Genomic DNA, 18,816 nt, shown 5'->3' with positions numbered 1-18,816 from the left:
GAACAGACATATGTGATATGTTTATCCCAGCTAACTTTCTGGTCAATCATAATTCCTAACAGTTTAACAGACTTATTTTCTTTGTTTGATACCTTCAAGTTAAAGAATATTTCCTCAGTTTTTGCTTCATTTATGAATAGGGAGTTTGTACTAAACCAATGAACCGATTTTTCAAACATTATATTATTTTTTTCTCCTACAGATTCAAGAGCCTGTCCTGAATTGATAAAAGTTGTATCGTCCGCATAGAGGACTGTTTTACAGGGTAAATACGTATTCAAGGGATTGTGTACTAGGCAGGAAGGGCTGTACAAACTACTATTATAAGTGGTTCTTTGTGTTACAGAACTGAGCACTGTAACATTATTTTTTTTCTTGGTTTAATAGTTCCAGTGTGCCTTAGCAGCTACAATTTTGACAGGGCATTTCCCTTGGTATATTCTTCCTGTGTGAAAAATTTCAGGATAGGTTATGACATGTTAGATTTGACAATTCCCTTGTTAGTGTGTGCTCCCCATGGTCCCTACCCCCACCCCCACCCTCAACCTTGTTTAGAACACAGACAACAAATTAGGACTAACCTATTTCAAAGAAGTAAATTTTGTCACCACCATGAGCTTTCAGTGTCAGTTGTTCTCAGTTGTTCAGGATTATCTGGGTGATATCATCATTCACACAAGGGTCACTAAAGCCATGGATTGAATGGGATATGCTTTTTACATCTCCCATTGGACAAGAACACAGTGTTTTTATAGTGAAGCTGATACCCACTAACAGAGTTGTATGTTTTATTAAACAGTTCTCCCTTGTTTGTGTTTTAATTTGTAGTGTTCCAATGAACAGTTTCCAGGATATTCATTGCTGTTACCCTTGTCACCCTACCATAATAGCTGCTCATGATATTCTCTTTGACCTTAGTCATACTGCTTGCTTAATTCTCTCTCTCTCTCTCTCTCTCTCTCTCTCTCTCTCTCTCTCTCTCTCTCTCTCTCTCTCAGCCCGAAGCCAGGTGGATATCCCACGGAATGAACTGGCCAACCATTTGCATAGAGAAGCATTTACTTGCCCGTCATTTGTGTTGATTACCCAAGGTGAGAATTTGTTGGTGCAAATAAGACCTCTTCTCACTTGGTGAGCTACTGCCATCCCTATTAAACTCTGTACTGTAAGGAGACAACTGCTGCCTGGTGCTGCTCCCTTCATTTCTCTGCGAAGGGAACCACATCGTCTCTGCATCAGACTAACCTATAGTTTTATCATATGTAATGAGCCACCCCCATATCGTAGTTGCAGAGCCTTACAGACAGTAGCTCATTTCCAGGTGGGGTGCCACTTCCTTCTGGATCTCTTAAATTTGGTCTTCTGGATTCTTTGTCTCTAATATTGGCAGATGACGCAGGACAGTTTATCCACTTCATTTTTTCCATGAAAGTAGTTTTTATTCTCAGTTATAAAGTTGTAAACTTTTTTCAGTCTGGATGGAGGGAGGTCGGAGTTGGTGTATCTCTCACCACATGCCGGATATGAGTGACTCTCGACCCAACTTTCTATGCCAGCTGCCTTAATCATCTCTTACTCTGTTTACTTTCTTTTATATTTGGTTAGCTCTTTTTTTCTGCCAAAGCCTATTTTCTGTTTTAGGGGCAGCATTCCTGTGATGAGTGGGTGCTGTTCTCATCTTTAACACTTTGACTATAGCGGATTGGTGGTTTGACAATTATAGGAGGGTAAGCCCATATTGCATGCAGGACCCTGGGGACACTTCTTTGCCTTACCCAAGTGGTTATTTTTCTCAGTGTGTTTCATTAATGCTAGTCCATTTAACAAAGGAGAATTAGTGGAAAAATTTGTGTAGTAAAATATTTTTGTACAGTAATAGAGGGGACTGTGATGAATAACTCTCTAAATATCCTGCCCAGAGGGGTGTGAGCATGGGGGTGAGAGGCATGTGAAGGTAACTTCATGTTTTTCTTGACTATCTTGAAAACTGTGGCTCATAGTGAAAATATTTCATAGTACAAAAGTAAGCTACATTAAATTTATTACAAAAAATGTCTGATTCATTTTTTCCTATGCCATATGGTTTCTGCATTGTAGGGATGGGCAAATCACACATTATTAAAAATAATGTTTTGATAGTATTAAATTAATGTATATTGCTTAGCAATGTGGGTCAGAACTACTATTTAATGTTTGTACCACACCGAAGTGCAGTAGAGCAGCGTTAAGGATTAATTGGTTATAATAGCGTGGAAAGACTGGGTGGGGGTTGAGGGAAGGTATCTCGCATGGGGTTGTGGGTGTGCGTTTCTATCCTCCATGGGCCTGCAAAATAAAGAGTGAGCAGGCAATTCCCCATTCTGTACTGCACTGCATCACAAAAATCAACTTCAGGATGCTTCACAAAGTTATACGACCCTTCTGCAGCTCACTGTAAGAATCACTGGCGATGCAGTGTGCAAACGTGCTTGGAGGTGTCTATTTTCCACAGAGTGCTTTAACACTTCATAGTATACAGATACAAATTACTAATGATAAGAACACAAGAAACACATGTGGACAGAATTTACGTAAATCTTCGAATGCTGTTCTACAATGATAGAGGAAAATTGATTCTTAGTCATCCTATAGGACAGCTGTGACACTCTTTTGGGGAAGGTAATTCCCCCTCCACCCCACCACCACCACAAGTGCTGCCCACTTTGCAGTCTGCAGATGGACTATACCTTCCCAGCATTTCCTGTCCACTTCCCTCATGTGAGTAGACAAACCAATTCCACTGAGCTCATGTTTGTATAGTTATTTTCTTTGTATTAAGTAACTGTTCATGTGAAGTTGAAGCTCAACAACTGGAGCTGTCAGCTGTATACCACACTGAGTATCCTGCCCCAAGAGTAACATGCTGTTAATTTTTATTTGACAATGTTGCTTTCATTGTCTCCACTGTCAGTGGCTGGAATACTTTTTACAGCTTGAGGTATCAAATGCATCACCACAGTCTTGGCTCTCCCACTATCCGAAGACACACAGAGGCTTAAATTGGCTTTCTCCATAGCAGATGTAGGTCACCTAGATGTTATGGAACGTAAGATATTTTAACATCAGTCAAGGAATGCATTACAGCAGATTACTGTTCCAGACGTGAATATATTCACAACCTACCTCGGAAGATATACTGTGGATATATAGTAAGCTGCTCCACTCAGTGCAGTCCACTCTACAATGATCAGCAGTTCTGGAATGGCAGAGATTTAGACAGTCTACCAGTAAAAGAATTAATCGCGAGAGAAATTGAGTTCATTAATACACTACCAAGTGACTACAACATGGTTATATGGTGGAAAACATATAAATGAAGTTTTAATGTATACAGTAAACAGTCTTAACATCCTGCCCGAGAAGGACCCTGTGGTTCCTTTTTGTGACGCAGTGCAGTAGAGAGAATGGGGAACTCTCGGCTCACTCTTCATTTTGCAGACCTGAGGAGGAGGGAAGTGCTTGCCCACAGTCTGGCAGTCTACCTTCCCTCATACTTCTGATCTCCAACCCCACCTTTCCAACCTATTACACTTCCAGATTCCTTAATATGTTTCTACTGCATTTAGATGTGGTAGAAACATTTAATATTTGTTCCTTACTCATCTTATTTAACAATATACATTAAACAGTTACATCCTGCCCCTTCTAGTCTTGTTTTCCACATATTCCTTTCTTCGCCTGCTGATTCTGGAGAGAAATTGCACAGTGCTCATCTTGTTAGACCTCTTAATTTTCACCTCTTTTCTTGTGGTTTTCCCACTTTCATACATTATTACGTTCCGGACATACATTCTCAGAAATTTCGTCCTCAAAAAAAGCACATATTTGATACTAGTAGATTTCGTTTAACAAGACATGATCTCTTTGTCAGTTTCTTTTACAATTTTTTAAATAGCAATTTGTTTTTTTTATTTCTTCTAACAATGTTAAAATACAAGCACTGCACAGTTAAGAGAAGCTAGCATTGATGTTGAGAATACAGATGATAAATCTGTTGAAACATCAGGAATAACTTTCTTGGTATGAGAGAGAGTCATAGATGATAAAACCATAGTAGAAGACAGAGACTGGAATCTGTCCAAAAAGTAATTGAGGACATTGGGTGTAATTGCTAATCTGTGGTGAAGAGTTTGGCGAAAAGGAGGAAGTAATTATAGACTGTTCCAAACCAGTCACCACTTGATCCCAGAAAGGATCAGGGTAATCAATATTGTGTCATATTGATTGACAGTTGTTTTCATTTTACTCTTAATGTTAATTGCATGTATAAATTACATTTTGTGCAGTTTTATTCTTCTTAAATATTCAGCTTTTTCTGTTTTCAGATCTTGTCATTTGTCTTCCCATCACACTTCTTACACGAAGATGTTATCACACACCTAGTTTCATTCCTCGACATGGAGGATGAGACAGTGGCACCGCTAGTACTTTCTGTTCTTACATTCCTTGGACGATACAAGCCTATAGGTAAGTCACATTTGAGTTAAGACATCATATATGTGTGATTTGACACAGAGTAGTATGTATGATTCAGAATTCATTCTTGCAAGTACTGCACCATTCTTTTGAGTACATGGTAGTTATGTTATATTATGTTATGTGGTTTATTCATCTCATTACATACAATTTTCAAATCATTTGATTTGATGTACAGGAGACATGTCAAGGTTTACAAAAGAAACTTTTTTCACTTTTTTAAGAGAAATACAAAAGTTAACATTATATTTTACATTTCTAAGTTACAGCTACACATGTACATAAAATAATACATGTAATACAATCCCTGTGTTCAGATTGTGAAGCTGTCCTCAATGAATTCATCGACGGAATAATAACCCTTTTCCACCAGAAGAGTAAAGAGCAATCTTTTCAGTGAACTAATCTCCATTTTAAATATATTACTGCCTTTTATTTTATTGAAAATTTTTAACCCCATATACTCTGGCATTTGGGCATAAAGTTTTAAATGATGTGTTGGAAGTTTGAAGTTATCTCTGTGGTGAGTGCTGTAGTTGTGGTCAAAATGGAAAGTGTCTAGTGTATGTTGATTTCTATATAGGAACACCACCATCTCATAAATGTAAAGTAAGGGAATAGATAGTATTTTTAAATTTTTTAACAGTGGTCGACAGGATTCCCGTTTTTTTGCAACACACATGTTTCTTTTGTAATACTAGGAGCCTAAAGTGCGCGTCATTTATGACGGCGGCCGAGTTTAGGTTTATTCTGCGCATCTGACGTCACAAAACACAGTCAGCCAATGAACAGAGAACGACGTTGCCAGAGCTCGACTGCAGTACAGAGCGCAGACGAGTGTCTTCAGTTTTATAAACGTTCAATCATAAATAAAGTAATTGAACAAAATAAATGTCTTGAAAGCAGACTTTCTATAAAAGAAAGTTTGGAAAAAGCATTCTTTATACCAATTGCTTCATATTCTATTAATTAATGAAACCAAACAAGCAATAAGCCTCCTAATTCAGGCGATTGCAAGGAAAGGTGTTTGTATCATTCTCACTAAACTCTTTTTCGCAATAAAGAACAGCGGTAATTGTTATTTCCTATTGTACTTTGACGAAACGTGAGTAATTCATAGTCATACCAACAGTGTTTGTCGGCATTTTGCATGATATTTTAAAGTCATCTGCCGGGAGGGTTATTGTATAACAAGTTAGCGTAATGGTTAAAGTTTATTGCTGCTAAGCGAAAGGTTCAGAGTTCAAACCTTGTTTGGTGCTTAATATTTTCATTCTTTAAAAACAATATCGAAGTGTCTTACTTCATGAATTTTATTCGTTTGAATGTAACTTTTTTGAAATTTTTAGTGGCAACTAAAATCGACCATATGGAAAGTGTACGCTATGGATTTTTACCTCTGCAAACTCTTCAAAATTTCGTGCAATGGTTTACTACATCTGATGCTTCACAATAACTGCGTTGAACATCGAAACAAAATTAAGTCATTTATGGGGGGAAGGTATCAGTCAAGAAGATGTGTAAAAATCAAATTTTTGGGCCAAATAGTTTTTGTGAAATCGAATGATAAAGTGTGTCAAAGCAGTCGAAACACCATGTGTCGGCACAGGCGAGCAGTGCAGTGATGACAAAATTGCGCGCAGCGCGGAATGCGGAGAGCACGTCTCTGTAGCAGCGAAAGGGTTAATGCGGCCGTGATGGCTTTACTTCGTAAACTGCGTGCTCCCCCCTTTTATATAAGTTTGCGAACTATACTATACTATGGCGCTGCTTCTCTTGGTGCGTACAACTGGCAGCAATCTCCCGCGTCTGGGCGGGCATGCGCGAACCGCTAATATAAAAGAATTCAACTATAGTGACATTTGCTGAATTTCCCCAGAAGATTATGCCGTAACGAATAACTGTCTCAAAGTAGCTACTCAATAGCAAATGCCTTTGTGTTACAGTAGTAATATTGCTTGTTTTAATCTATCACATATTTAACTTTTAATTGATTGAGATTGAGGAGGAATACTAACAACTGAAAATACTACTGAAAAAGATAGCATCATAGTGACAGATACGCTTGAGTGTTGTCATTGTTCACTTTTTAGGGACACACTGAGATAGTTGATCTACTTAAAGAGAACCTCTTTTGTCAGCTTTATTATTATTATTATTTCTTCTATTTTTCTCAGACCTTAGGTCTGGTTAAAAATGGAAAGTGACGCGGACCTTCATCAAGCGTGACTTCCTTTTAACTGTATGGTATATGTTACATTGTATTTAGGAACTTTCGGGTTATTGAACACGTATCAATAATTACGGATTTCTGTAGTTGTATATATACATTTGGATGTAGCTGTATTGCATTGATGTACTGGTGGATATCGTGTGGTATGACTCCTGTAGTTGATAGTATAATCGGTATAACGTCAACTTTATCCTGATGCCACCTGTCCTTGACTTCCTCAGCCAGTTGGATGTATTTTTCAATTTTTTCTCCTGTTTTCTTCTGTATATTTGTTGTATTGGGTATGGATATTTCGATTAGTTGTGTTAATTTCTTCTTTTTATTGGTGAGTATGATGTCAGGTTTGTTATGTGGTGTTGTTTTATCTGTTATAATGGTTCTGTTCCAGTATAATTTGTATTCATCATTCTCCAGTACATTTTGTGGTGCATACTTGTATGTGGGAACATGTTGTTTTATTAGTTTGTTTTATGGCAAGTTGTTGATGTATTATTTTTGTTACATTGTCATGTCTTCTGGGATATTCTGTATTTGCTAGTATTGTACATCCACTTGTGATGTGATCTACTGTTTCTATTTGTTGTTTGCAAAGTCTGCATTTATCTGTTGTGGTATTGGGATCTTTAATAATATGCTTGCTGTAATATCTGGTGTTTATTGTTTGATCCTGTATTGCAATCATGAATCCTTCCGTCTCACTGTATATATTGCCTTTTCTTAGCCATGTGTTGGATGCGTCTTGCTCGATGTGTGGCTGTGTTAGATGATACGGGTGCTTGCCATGTAGTGTTTTCTTTTTCCAATTTACTTTCTTCGTATCTGTTGATGTTATGTGATCTAAAGGGTTGTAGAAGTGGTTATGAAATTGCAGTGGTGTAGCCGATGTATTTATATGAGTGATTGCTTTGTGTATTTTGCTAGTTTCTGCTCGTTCTAGAAAGAATTTTCTTAAATTGTCTACCTGTCCATAATGTAGGTTTTTTATATCAATAAATCCCCTTCCTCCTTCCTTTCTGCTTAATGTGAATCTTTCTGTTGCTGAATGTATGTGATGTATTCTATGTTTGTGGCATTGTGATCGTGTAAGTGTATTGAGTGCTTCTAGGTCTGTGTTACTCCATTTCACTACTCCAAATGAGTAGGTCAATATTGGTATAGCATAAGTATTTATAGCTTTTGTCTTGTTTCTTGCTGTCAATTCTGTTTTAAGTATTTTTGTTAGTCTTTGTCTGTATTTTTCTTTTGTTCTTCTTTAATATTTGTATTATCTATTCCTATTTTTTGTCTGTATCCTAGATATTTATAGGCATCTGTTTTTTCCATCGCTTCTATGGAGTCACTGTGGTTATTCAATTTGTAATCTTCTTGTTTAGTGTGTTTTCCCTTGACTATGCTATTTTTCTTACATTTGTCTGTTCCAAAAGCCATATTTACATCATTGCTGAATACTTCTGTTATCTTTAGTAATTGGTTGAGTTGTTGATTGGTTGCTGCCAGTAGTTTTAGATCATCCATGTATAGCAAATGTGTGATTTTGTGTGGGTATGTTCCAGTAATATTATATCCATAATTTAATAGAGGGAAACATTCCATGCGGGAAAAATATATTTAAAAACAAAGATGATGTGACTTATGTATGTGGCTGTTTGTGTTTCTATCGACCTGCCAGCGCTTTCGTATGGTAAGTCACATCATCTTTGTTTTTAAATATATATCCATAATTTGTATTATTTAGCATGTTGGATAGTGGGTTCAGAGCAAGACAGAACCAGAAAGGACTTAATGAGTCTCCTTGGTATATTCCACGCTTAATCTGTATTGGCTGTGATGTGATATTATCTTAATTTGTTCGGATATTAAGTGTGGTTTTCCAGTTTTTCATTACTATGTTTAGGAACTGTATCAATTTAGGATCTACTTTGTATATTTCCAATATCTGTAGTAACCATGAGTGGGGTACACTATCAAAAGCTTTTTGGTAATCAATGTATGCGTAGTGTAGCGACCTTTGTTTTGTTTTAGCTTGATATGTCACCTCTGCATCTATTATCAGTTGCTCTTTGCAGCAGCCTTTTTGTTCTTCATTTATAATTTTGCTCTGTGTTGTATGTGTCATTAATTTCTGTGTAATGACTGAAGTTAATATTTTGTAGAGTGTTGGTGGGCATGTTATGGGGCGATATTTAGCTGGGTTTGCTGTGTCTGCTTGATCTTTAGGTTTCAGATAAGTTATTCCATGTGTAAGTGTATCAGGGAATGTGTACGGGTCTGCAATGTAACTGTTAAATAATTTAGTTAGATGTGAATGTGTTGAGGTGAACTTCTTTAGCCAGAAATTTGCTATTTTATCATTTCCAGGGGCTTTCCAATTGTGTGTAGAATTAATTGCTCGGGTGACTTCATGTTGCAAAATTATCACTTCAGGCATTTGTGGTATCATCTTGTATGAGTCTGTTTCTGCTTGTATCCACCATGCATGCCTGTTACGTTGTACCGGGTTTGACCATATGTTGCTCCAGAAGTGTTCCATGTCTGTTATGTTTGGTGGATTGTCTATTTTAATGTGTGTGTTATCTATTGTTTGGTAAAATCTCTTTTGGTTTGTGTTGAATGTTTGGTTTTGTTTCCTTCTATTTTCACTTTTTTTGTACCTTCTAAGTCGTTTGGCCAATGCTTGTAATTTCTGCTTCTTTTCATCTAATTGTTCTATTGCTTCTTGTTGTGGGATTTTACCTAACCTTTTTCGTTTTTTGTCTGATATTTCATTTTTTATAAATTGTGTTAGCTGTCCGATGTCTTTTCTCAGTTTTTCTATTCTGATCTGTAGCCTGTGTTGCCATGCTGGTTTTGTGGGTTTCTTCTGTGTGTTGGTTGGTTCTCATCTCTGCCTAGTGTGTATATTTAGTGTAGTGAGTGCTCCGATATAAACCAGTAGTTGTAACTCTTCCATAGTTGTGTTTTCATTTACTTTGTTGTGTATGATTGTGTTGATAGTTTTTATTGTTTCCACTTGTGGGTTATTTGGCGGTCTATGCAAGAATGGTCTAATGTCTGTATTTGTGTCTTTGTATTCTATATATGTCAGCTGAAATTTTTCTTCTATATCTAATATGTGTGTCACTTCGTGTTCTATTTGAGCTTCTTCTGGTGGCTGTCTTAAGATTTTGTTTTCCTCTGATTGTTGAATTGATGCGTGTTGTTCTTTGTTTGTTTGCTCTGGGATGTTTGAGTCCATTACTGTATTTTCTTCTTCTTCTGATTGCACATTATTTTGTTCCAGTATTTGTTGTACTTGTTGTTTGATGTTTTCTAATTCTGACTGGGGTATCCTGTTATTTTTTATTATTACACGGATCTGATCAGCTAGTCGTTGTTCTGTTAAAAATTTTAATCCTGGGTATCTGGTAATAAATGTTGAGTATACTTGTGATCTGTATCCAGTTGTGTTGGTTCCTAGGTTTGTTGCTTGGTAATAACAGGACATGAGGTGTCGATTAACTTCATCTGACCATCTCATCCTCTGTCTTTGTTTTCCTTCTAGGGTGGTTGCAGGAAGCATATCCTGCAAAACACCTCTATTTGGATTTAAATCATTTTCCAGTCGGCTAGCAGTGTCGTTACCATTGTGGGCGGGCATAGGGTTCAAGCGTCGTCCCCGACCATGACGGCGCTTGTTCGAGGCTTCTTTAGTTCTGTCCTGAACCAAGTAATCACACTAAAAGGGGGGTTAGCCGTGTTAGTGGTTTGTTCTTTTCGTCGCCTTTTACGACTGGCAGAACATACCGGAGGCCTATTCTTTTCCCGGGCCTCCACGGGGTTTATTATTATTATTATCATCTTTTGACCAAACAGATGCCTGTGTACTAGTTCCACTCATTCTGTCTACGCTTTCTTGATGTGTGTAATGTTCATTGTTGGGAGTCTTTGAATGTTTACTCAAAATCGCAAACATTATGAATCTGTTTCCACTTTCCTGAACAGCCACACATAGAGAGGTCTTAGGGTTAAAAACCATCAAAACAGAAATTACTGTGGGAAAATTAATATTATTTTAAGGAGGTGATGATTTACAGCTTCGAAAAATCATAATTTGTTGTCATAGATATGCCACTTTATGAAGACTACCACTTTGTCTGTTGCTTATCCAAAAACTGATAGTTTTAATAAAGTGGCATGCAGCTGCTGGGCCAAATGCAGAATGTATATGCCCCAGGACAACCGGAAAATCTGGGAAAGACCAGGGAGCTTTTTATTGTTTTAGTTTTCACATAAATTTTTGTAATTTTGACTGGTAACAATTGATACTCTGTTAAAGAATATTACCATATCCCGCTACTGCAGAATGATAATATTGCAACAATAAAACATAAATGAAAGAAAATTAACCAAACTGAAACTTCAGTTACAAGGGAAATGGGGAAATGCACCATTTACAACAAAACACCATGCACACACAAGTGTCTGCCAACAGCAAAATGTGCCAAAGTGCTTAGGACGAAGACCACAACAAACTGCTTGCAATGAGCGAGACATCACAACTGTTTACATTAAGTTCATTTGAGCAGTTGCCAGCGAGTGCATGTGCAGTTGAGTCACGTATGAGCAGCACCTTCTCCCGCTTCAGCTGCTTAAGTGTGGCTGTTAGCTGCATCAGCAGTGGCAGCAGGCAGCCAACACTACCCCTGATCCTTGTCTACGTTTAATGCTTTTGCTGTTTCCCCTTTGTTTACAACTTGCACATCAAATGAAAATAAAATAAATTTCTGTGGCCGGGAGCTATCAGGTGAATTAAAATACATTCACATAATTACGGAATGCTGAAATATATTATTAGTTTCCTTTCCGGTTGTATTTTATTTCCACGTTTTTGGCAGTTAGTATTAATCGCTTTGCAGAACAATGAAGTTATTTTTGTTGGTCTGATAAAGAAATTTGGATTTTATCAATCTTTCTCACTGAGGCCGTATGTTTATTTGAAACGAAGTGTTTCATTCCACAGTACTGGCCAGCTCCAACTGTTTGCTGAATTTTAACGGCACATTTTCACCTTCTGCCACTTACATATGGCATTATGTCATAATAAAGAACCAAGTGTGAGATAATACAGTGCAGTGCAGTGCAGTGCAGTGCAGTGCAGTGCAGATACTCGAAGAAAATTTACATCCTGTAAACCACACTGAAAAACTTAGTATCAGGTTGGGGCTACTTCATTGTGAATCTGGACGTATGAATGTGCACTTCAAGCCGAATTAAGCATTTTAGTATTGTTTACGAAGTTCCAGTGCTCTTTATGACATAATGTAAGATCTCTTAATGCTCTATACCTATGAACGGGCTTCTCACGTCGTCATAGCTGTACATGCCTAGTAACGCCTGGTTTCTGGCGCTCTCTGGCAACTGCGTAATGAACCCTTTTCTAACAGGTCTTGGGAAAATACTGTGAATGGTAGTTTGAAAAGCATCACTTTCAAAGTAAATTTCCTTTTACGCATGATGAATTACGTTACATGTGAGAATGTGTGAGGAATTTCTTAAATTACAGAGCGTTGACTCTCATTTAAAACTTAACACTTTGAGGACTGGCTATCTAGAAGAGTTTCAAGCCCAGAAGACTAGACATTTATATCATTATTTTAAATGTTACTGGCACATTTGTGTGAAGTATCTTAACTGGCACATTTGTGTGAAGTATCTTAACTGGCACATTTGTGTGAAGTATCTTAACTGGCACATTTGTGTGAAGTATCTTAAAGTGTAAAACACGCAAAAAAAAAGGACCAACATTATATGTGAAAGCTTAGTTTTTCTTGTACCTACGCTATGTATATTAATTGAAACCATTAACTTTTCCTATTTGTGTGTTTGCGCTACCAAAGTGATGTTGCTATTTGCTAACTAAATCACGTATCCTATGCTCTGAATATCTGCTGTCATCAGCTGGCGAGATCACGTGACATGGTCTATGATTAGCTTATAAAAGGGCATCACAATTTCATTTTCAATTTTTTGGAAACGAACATACTGCGTTTGGTGGATTTCAAATGTATGCTTTCATAAAATGAAAATATGCAGCGTATTGTGATATGAAAATATGCAGTGTGCACATTGCTGCACATCAAAGATTTTTCCAATTTCTCTTTTTATTTTTGTTTATTTTTGTCTGGATTTCATTTTCTAAAGTGCTGGGAAGTTCTAGGCCTGTGCATAAAACGTTGACCATTCAAAGGATTGATAAGTTTTACAGTTAAGAGAGAAAGTATACTGTCACTTGACATGGAAAAAGTGTATTTTCACCTGGGAAATAGTGTGTATATTTTCCAGGAAATCCGGAAAAAATCCACGAATTTGCCTTTCCTTGTCCGTATGTACACCCTGAAATCATCATTTATCAAAAATTAATATTAACACATAATAGATAATTTGTGTGGTGTTTTTGAAACAGATTTCCTCATTATGGATAAATGTTAAAATTTTATGAGGTATACGAGGTGTCTCAGGAGGAACGGTACAATATTCAGGGCTATGACAGGAATGACCGTTCGAGGCAAAAAGTTGTAGTAAACATGGACTCTAAAATGCATACATTAAGAGCTATGAATATATGTTCATCTTCACTGCTGTGAAACACTTCTTATCTACTGAACAAATGCTCATAGTAGCACTTCATGTGTCCATTTTAGAGCTCATGTATACTAGACTTTTTTTTTCTTAATTTGGTCCATATCACCTCCTCTCAAAATGTGAAAAGCAAAGAGCTTGCAGTAGGAGAGATTTGCTTCACCATATTGAAGATGATGAAGAGCTCATAGCTCTTAGGATTACATTTTAGCACCCATGTTTATTAGACTTTTTCGCTTTGAATGATGGTTCTGAATATTGACCATTCCTCCTGGGACACTTTTATTTTGGGAACTGGAAGACGAGTAAGTCACTAAGATGGTATGCTCGGAGAGTCATAAGGAGACAGAATTAACTGCCTATAATGGTGAGTTCTGATATTTGTTTGTAACTTTACTGTTATAATTTTTGTTATATATCTGTTCTGAAATGAATTATTCCTTCCTGTGGAGCAAATTAACATTTAAGAACAGAAGGTGTAAATCTTATTCATTCACATGTTAGTGAGAGATGAGTGCATTTTGTGACAGTATCATATGGAAGTTAAGTGTAGGAGTATATATGTGAAGACAATAAATGCTTATATACTACAAAATGCTATAAAGCTAAAATCTCATTTTCTCTAACTTGGGTGTTGCAGGAGAGCTGTTTCCTGACATTGTCAGAGATCTTGTACCAGTATGTAAAAAATTTGCCGAGGTGGGAACAACAAAACAAGCAAAGCAAGCTATTCGATGCTTGTATGTTAATCTCACTCATAATGTGGACTCCATATTCACAGAAATACTGGAGGTAAGTGTTCTCTCTCTCTCTCTCTCTCTCTCTCTCTCTCTCTCTTTAATTACATGTCATCCCTTTGTATCCTAGATTTTTCAAACCCTTTAACAAAGACTATAAAAATGTACATTGAGTAATTCTTTAATCTGGGATATGCCTTAGTAGACTCACTAAGTCAGAGTACATAAGCATGCTTATTGGTTGTGCCAGAGGAATGTAACATCATGTAGATGACACAAAAGCCACATGCTTATGCTGGAGGAATGTATCATCATGTAGGCGACACAAAAATCCAACATTTGTTTACAGATAATCAGTACAACCTCATCACAAAGTTTCTGGCAGTTATCTTCATAGGCCAGGTATTCTGAAGTCCAACAGAACTCTTCATGCCTGTAAGATCTGGAAGACTACAGTCTCAATACTTGAACACAGAGGACACCCAAAAGCAAATGGCACTCTCGAAACTTATCAGTTACGAAGGTACTACAACACACAATCTTATATACATTAATGCTTTAAATAGTCGGTGATTTGTGACCATATGAAATTTAACAAAACATGACAAAATTGATATAACAGATCCATTGGTTCTAGAAACATTAAAGTGCTCTGTCACACACATACAAGTCTGTGGTTGATTTCACTGTGTCTTCAACCTTGTAGTAAGTGCTTGCTCGTCACTGAGCCTTAGTGTTTCGTTCTTTCCAGTGCTCCAAGAACACGAAATACAACAAGGAAAAGAAAGAAATGGTATTAGTATTTGATCCTCATCAGCCCACTAACACATGGCCCAGATAGACATTTCTCAAGCAATATAGCTAGTACAGTTTGTATATTTTCCTTACACACTAAACATTTAATGTGTATGATCCTCTTAACCACACAGGTAGTGTGTAATTCCCTTAAAAGGAACTAATAAGCAAAGCATGCTAGTACAACTGTCTGTATCTAAAAGCAAGCTAGTACAACTGCCCCTCCAACAAAACTTATGGAATATTTCAACCTCCCTTAATTTAGAAAAGATAGCAAGATAAATTTGCAACTGCTAATGATTATCACAATATTGTTAACAAAAATTTCTTATTATTTACTATTAAACAAAAATTAGTGAGTCTTCAGTTGGGCAAATACATACTCAGCTTATCATGATATCATCAACAGATATAACCATATCTTTTTAGGTTTACTCATCCACCCTCCCGAATTGTGACAACATGTCATCACGTAGGTGCAACAAATGATATCACATCTAATTACCTTAAATGTTGTAAGAAATCCCATATTGCTCCAGTACATCAATTTTTTTATCCAGTGTGTTACCATTACACCACTTGCTCTTTTCAGTAAAATTCATACAGTTCAAAACATCTCTCATATGATGCATGACTACTTATTATAATATGATCTCCTTTCCCTGCTGAGTCTCATATTTTTAGCCGTTTACTTATCTTGTCTACATCCATTTTCATCCCCATTGCACCCCATTTTTAAAATTGTGTTAATTATTCCCAACAAATTATCCTCACCCCCCTATCGTATCTCACCCCACAAGTGACTACAAATTCTACTTTGCGTGCCTTGCTTCGCACACTTTGCATTGCATCACACTTAAACAAGCATCCCCCTCATGCCTCCTAGTGAACAAACTTACTGTATTACAATGAAACCACCATACATATAAATATATTCCTCTTTGACACCTCAGTCCCAAAGTAAACACCCCAAGTTCTCTCAGCTGCCACTTGAATTACCCAGTTCTCATATGAGATCAGCCTAATGTTTCAAATCAGAGTTGTTACTTATCACACTCTACACCACATTTTTCCTGCCTGTGTATATCGCTTCATATCAGTGTTGTTCCTCGAACCTAATTGCTTATTGGATTTTGGGTATGCTAGCAAATATGCATTTTTGTGAGATTATTATATTATTTCAAAAGGCACATGGTACATGTGCCAGAATTTCTTTATTTCAGAGTCATTTCATTGACCATTTCTTGGTCTTAACCAAAACTATATCCCCAATTTCAAAGAAAGTTGGTTTCAATCTATTGTCGTGCCATCTCTTACTTTCTCCTTCCCCTTTTATTCATTTGAACCTTCACACTTTTCTCCTTCTCTTCAGAAATTAGCTCATGAATAACTGGGAATGCAGTCTCTTCATTTATGAAATTACTAGGGTTCACACCCAGCGTGAGCTTATGCAGAGAAAATACTGTGGCCTCATGACGTCTCAAATAGAGGGACGTAGGTAGCCCATGAAGTATATTTTTGATGGCAGTAAGCCCTGCATGCACTATTCAGCTCCCTCATAACTCTCTCGCCCATAGTTCCTTGTGGGGAAGGAGCCAAAATTTTAACTTGCCTTATACCATTCCTCTTCATGTACTGCCTGAACCACTTAAGACACAAATTGGGATCCATTGTCTGATTTTAAGGCCTCTTGTTTGCCCAGTTAAGGTAGATAATTCTTTTCGAATGTATCAACGAGAGTCCTTTCATATGCTCTCTTGACGAATAAGAGTTTGACAGATTTTGTAAGTGTATCTTAGATCACTAAAATATAACTACACAATCCTTATGACACTAGAAAGGGGACAAACAAATCTACTGCTAGTAGTTCTTTATATCTAGTAGTCAGTACACTTGGTCTCAAACTTTGGTCTAGCCTTTATTAGACACAATTTCTTCAGGAATTAATGTTCCAAATATTCTGTGTCTTTTGGCCTCCAGTGCTTCGCATCGGCAGATTGACGGTGGTGCCGTTTCATTCTCTTTGCCACAATCTCCACGTGGTAGCTTCTTTCTCTGTACCCATTGTTTTCAGGTGTTTCCTGAAGCTCTTATGGCCAGTCATTCGTCTTATCATGAGTTTGATCTTTCTCTTTGTCTTTATCCTTGTCTTCTATTCTGCATGCTGCCTACCAATCCAGCTATGTAGTTTCGATTTTACTGTCAACTTAGTGATGGTTCCTCTAACCTCACAAGGTATTCATGGCATTTTGCATGATCTTTGATCACATCGCAGGAGATGATAGATACTTCAGGGCTGCTTGGGTGCCCGAGTGAATGTGGATTACACGATCGTTTTGCACATAAATAGCTCCTCGTCCATACACACTCTGATATCAAATATCTGTGACTGGAAAACTGTGGCCAGTTTCCCTAGAGAGACTGTGGTCTCTAGTGTATGCTGTACCCAGTATACCCCAGTCCCAGCACCTTTGATTTTGAATGGTCAGTAAGCAAGACTAGGTCTCTAGAACCACATCATGTTTCATTCTCCCACTGATACCTACTTCCAGTTGTTACATTGAAAGGTTTATTGAAGCAGCTGTGAGCTTCCCTAACCATTTCTATATTTTTCATATGCGTTATATTTTTGTGGGATTCTGGAAATTCCAAAGATTTTCAATTTTTAGCGTGTATGCCCATGCCACAGTCTCCACTGTAACACAAGGATGTAGTGGGGTTATGATCAGCATAGTCTCCATCCAGCTCTGGGTATGATGCCAATTCCACCTTTTGTGGCTAGGTAGGCAAGTGTCTGCACCTTTCCAAGCTCCTAAGCAACAATTTTCTATTCTACTTTATTCCACCATACTGTAGCCCCATAGGTCTTACACTGAAGCGTCAAAGAAACTAGTATAAGCATGCGTATGCAAATATAGAGATATGTAAACAGGCAGAATAAGATGCTGCGGTCAGCAATGCCTTTATAAGAAAACAAGTGTCTGGCGCAGTTGTTAGATTGGTTACTGCTGCTACAATGGCAGGTTATCAAGACTTAAGTGAGTTTGAACGTGGTGTTATAGTTGGCACATGAGCAATGGGACACAGCATCTCCGAGGTAGCAATGAAGTGGGAATTTTCCCATACGACCATTTCACGGGTGTACGATGAATCTCAGGAACCCAGTAAAACATCAAATCTCTGACTTCACTGTGGCTAGAAAAAGATTCTGCAATAACAGGACCAACAACGACTGAAGAGTTTCAATGTGACAGAAGTGCAACCCTTCCGCAAATTGCTGCAGATTTCAGTGCTGGACCATCAACAAGTGTCAGCATGCTAACCAGTCAATGAAAAATCATCGATATGGGCTTTTGGGGCCGAAGGCCCACTCCTTGATGACTGCATGACACAAACCTTTATGCCTCACCTGGGCCCATCATCATAGACGTTGGACTGTTGATGACTGGAAACATGTTGCCTGGTTGGACAAGTCTCGTTTAAAATTTTATCGATTGGATGGATGTGCATGGGTATGAAGACAGCCTCATGAATCCATGGACCCTGCATGTCAGTAGGAGACTGTTCAAGCAGCTGGAGGCACTGTAAGGGTGACGAGCATGTACAGTTGGAGTGATACGGACCCCTAATAGGTATAGATATTACTCTGACAGGTGACACATACGCAAGCTTCCTCTCTGATCAACTGCATCCATTCATGTCCATTGTGCATTCTGACGGACTTGGGCAATTCCCACATGTCCAGAACAGAGTGGTTCCAGGAACAGTCTTCTGAGTTTAAACACTTCCGCTGGCTATCAAACTCCCCAGACATGAACATAGTTGAGTATATCTGGGATGCCTTGCAACATGCTGTTCAGAGGACATCCACCCCCTTGTACTCTCAGGGATTTTTGGACAGCCCTGCAGGATTGATGG

The 18,816-nt window shown here is 37.7% G+C and overlaps 1 protein-coding gene across 2 annotated transcripts in view; it reads left to right on the top strand.

The window, feature by feature from the left end:
• The window catches only part of LOC124619907 (sister chromatid cohesion protein PDS5 homolog B-B), a 188,039-nt gene that overhangs the window by 88,679 nt on the left and 80,544 nt on the right, over positions 1-18,816 (top strand). For both annotated transcript variants that reach the window (XM_047146541.1, XM_047146540.1), the window contains exons 13-14: positions 4,365-4,506; positions 14,007-14,158. In XM_047146541.1, the coding sequence (XP_047002497.1) occupies positions 4,365-4,506; positions 14,007-14,158 (294 nt within the window). The remainder of the gene's footprint in view (positions 1-4,364; positions 4,507-14,006; positions 14,159-18,816) is intronic.

Source organism: Schistocerca americana, chromosome 6, assembly GCF_021461395.2.
Source record: "Schistocerca americana isolate TAMUIC-IGC-003095 chromosome 6, iqSchAmer2.1, whole genome shotgun sequence".
NCBI classification, from domain to species: domain Eukaryota; kingdom Metazoa; phylum Arthropoda; class Insecta; order Orthoptera; family Acrididae; genus Schistocerca; species Schistocerca americana.
This window is presented reverse-complemented; position numbering and strand designations above follow the sequence as displayed.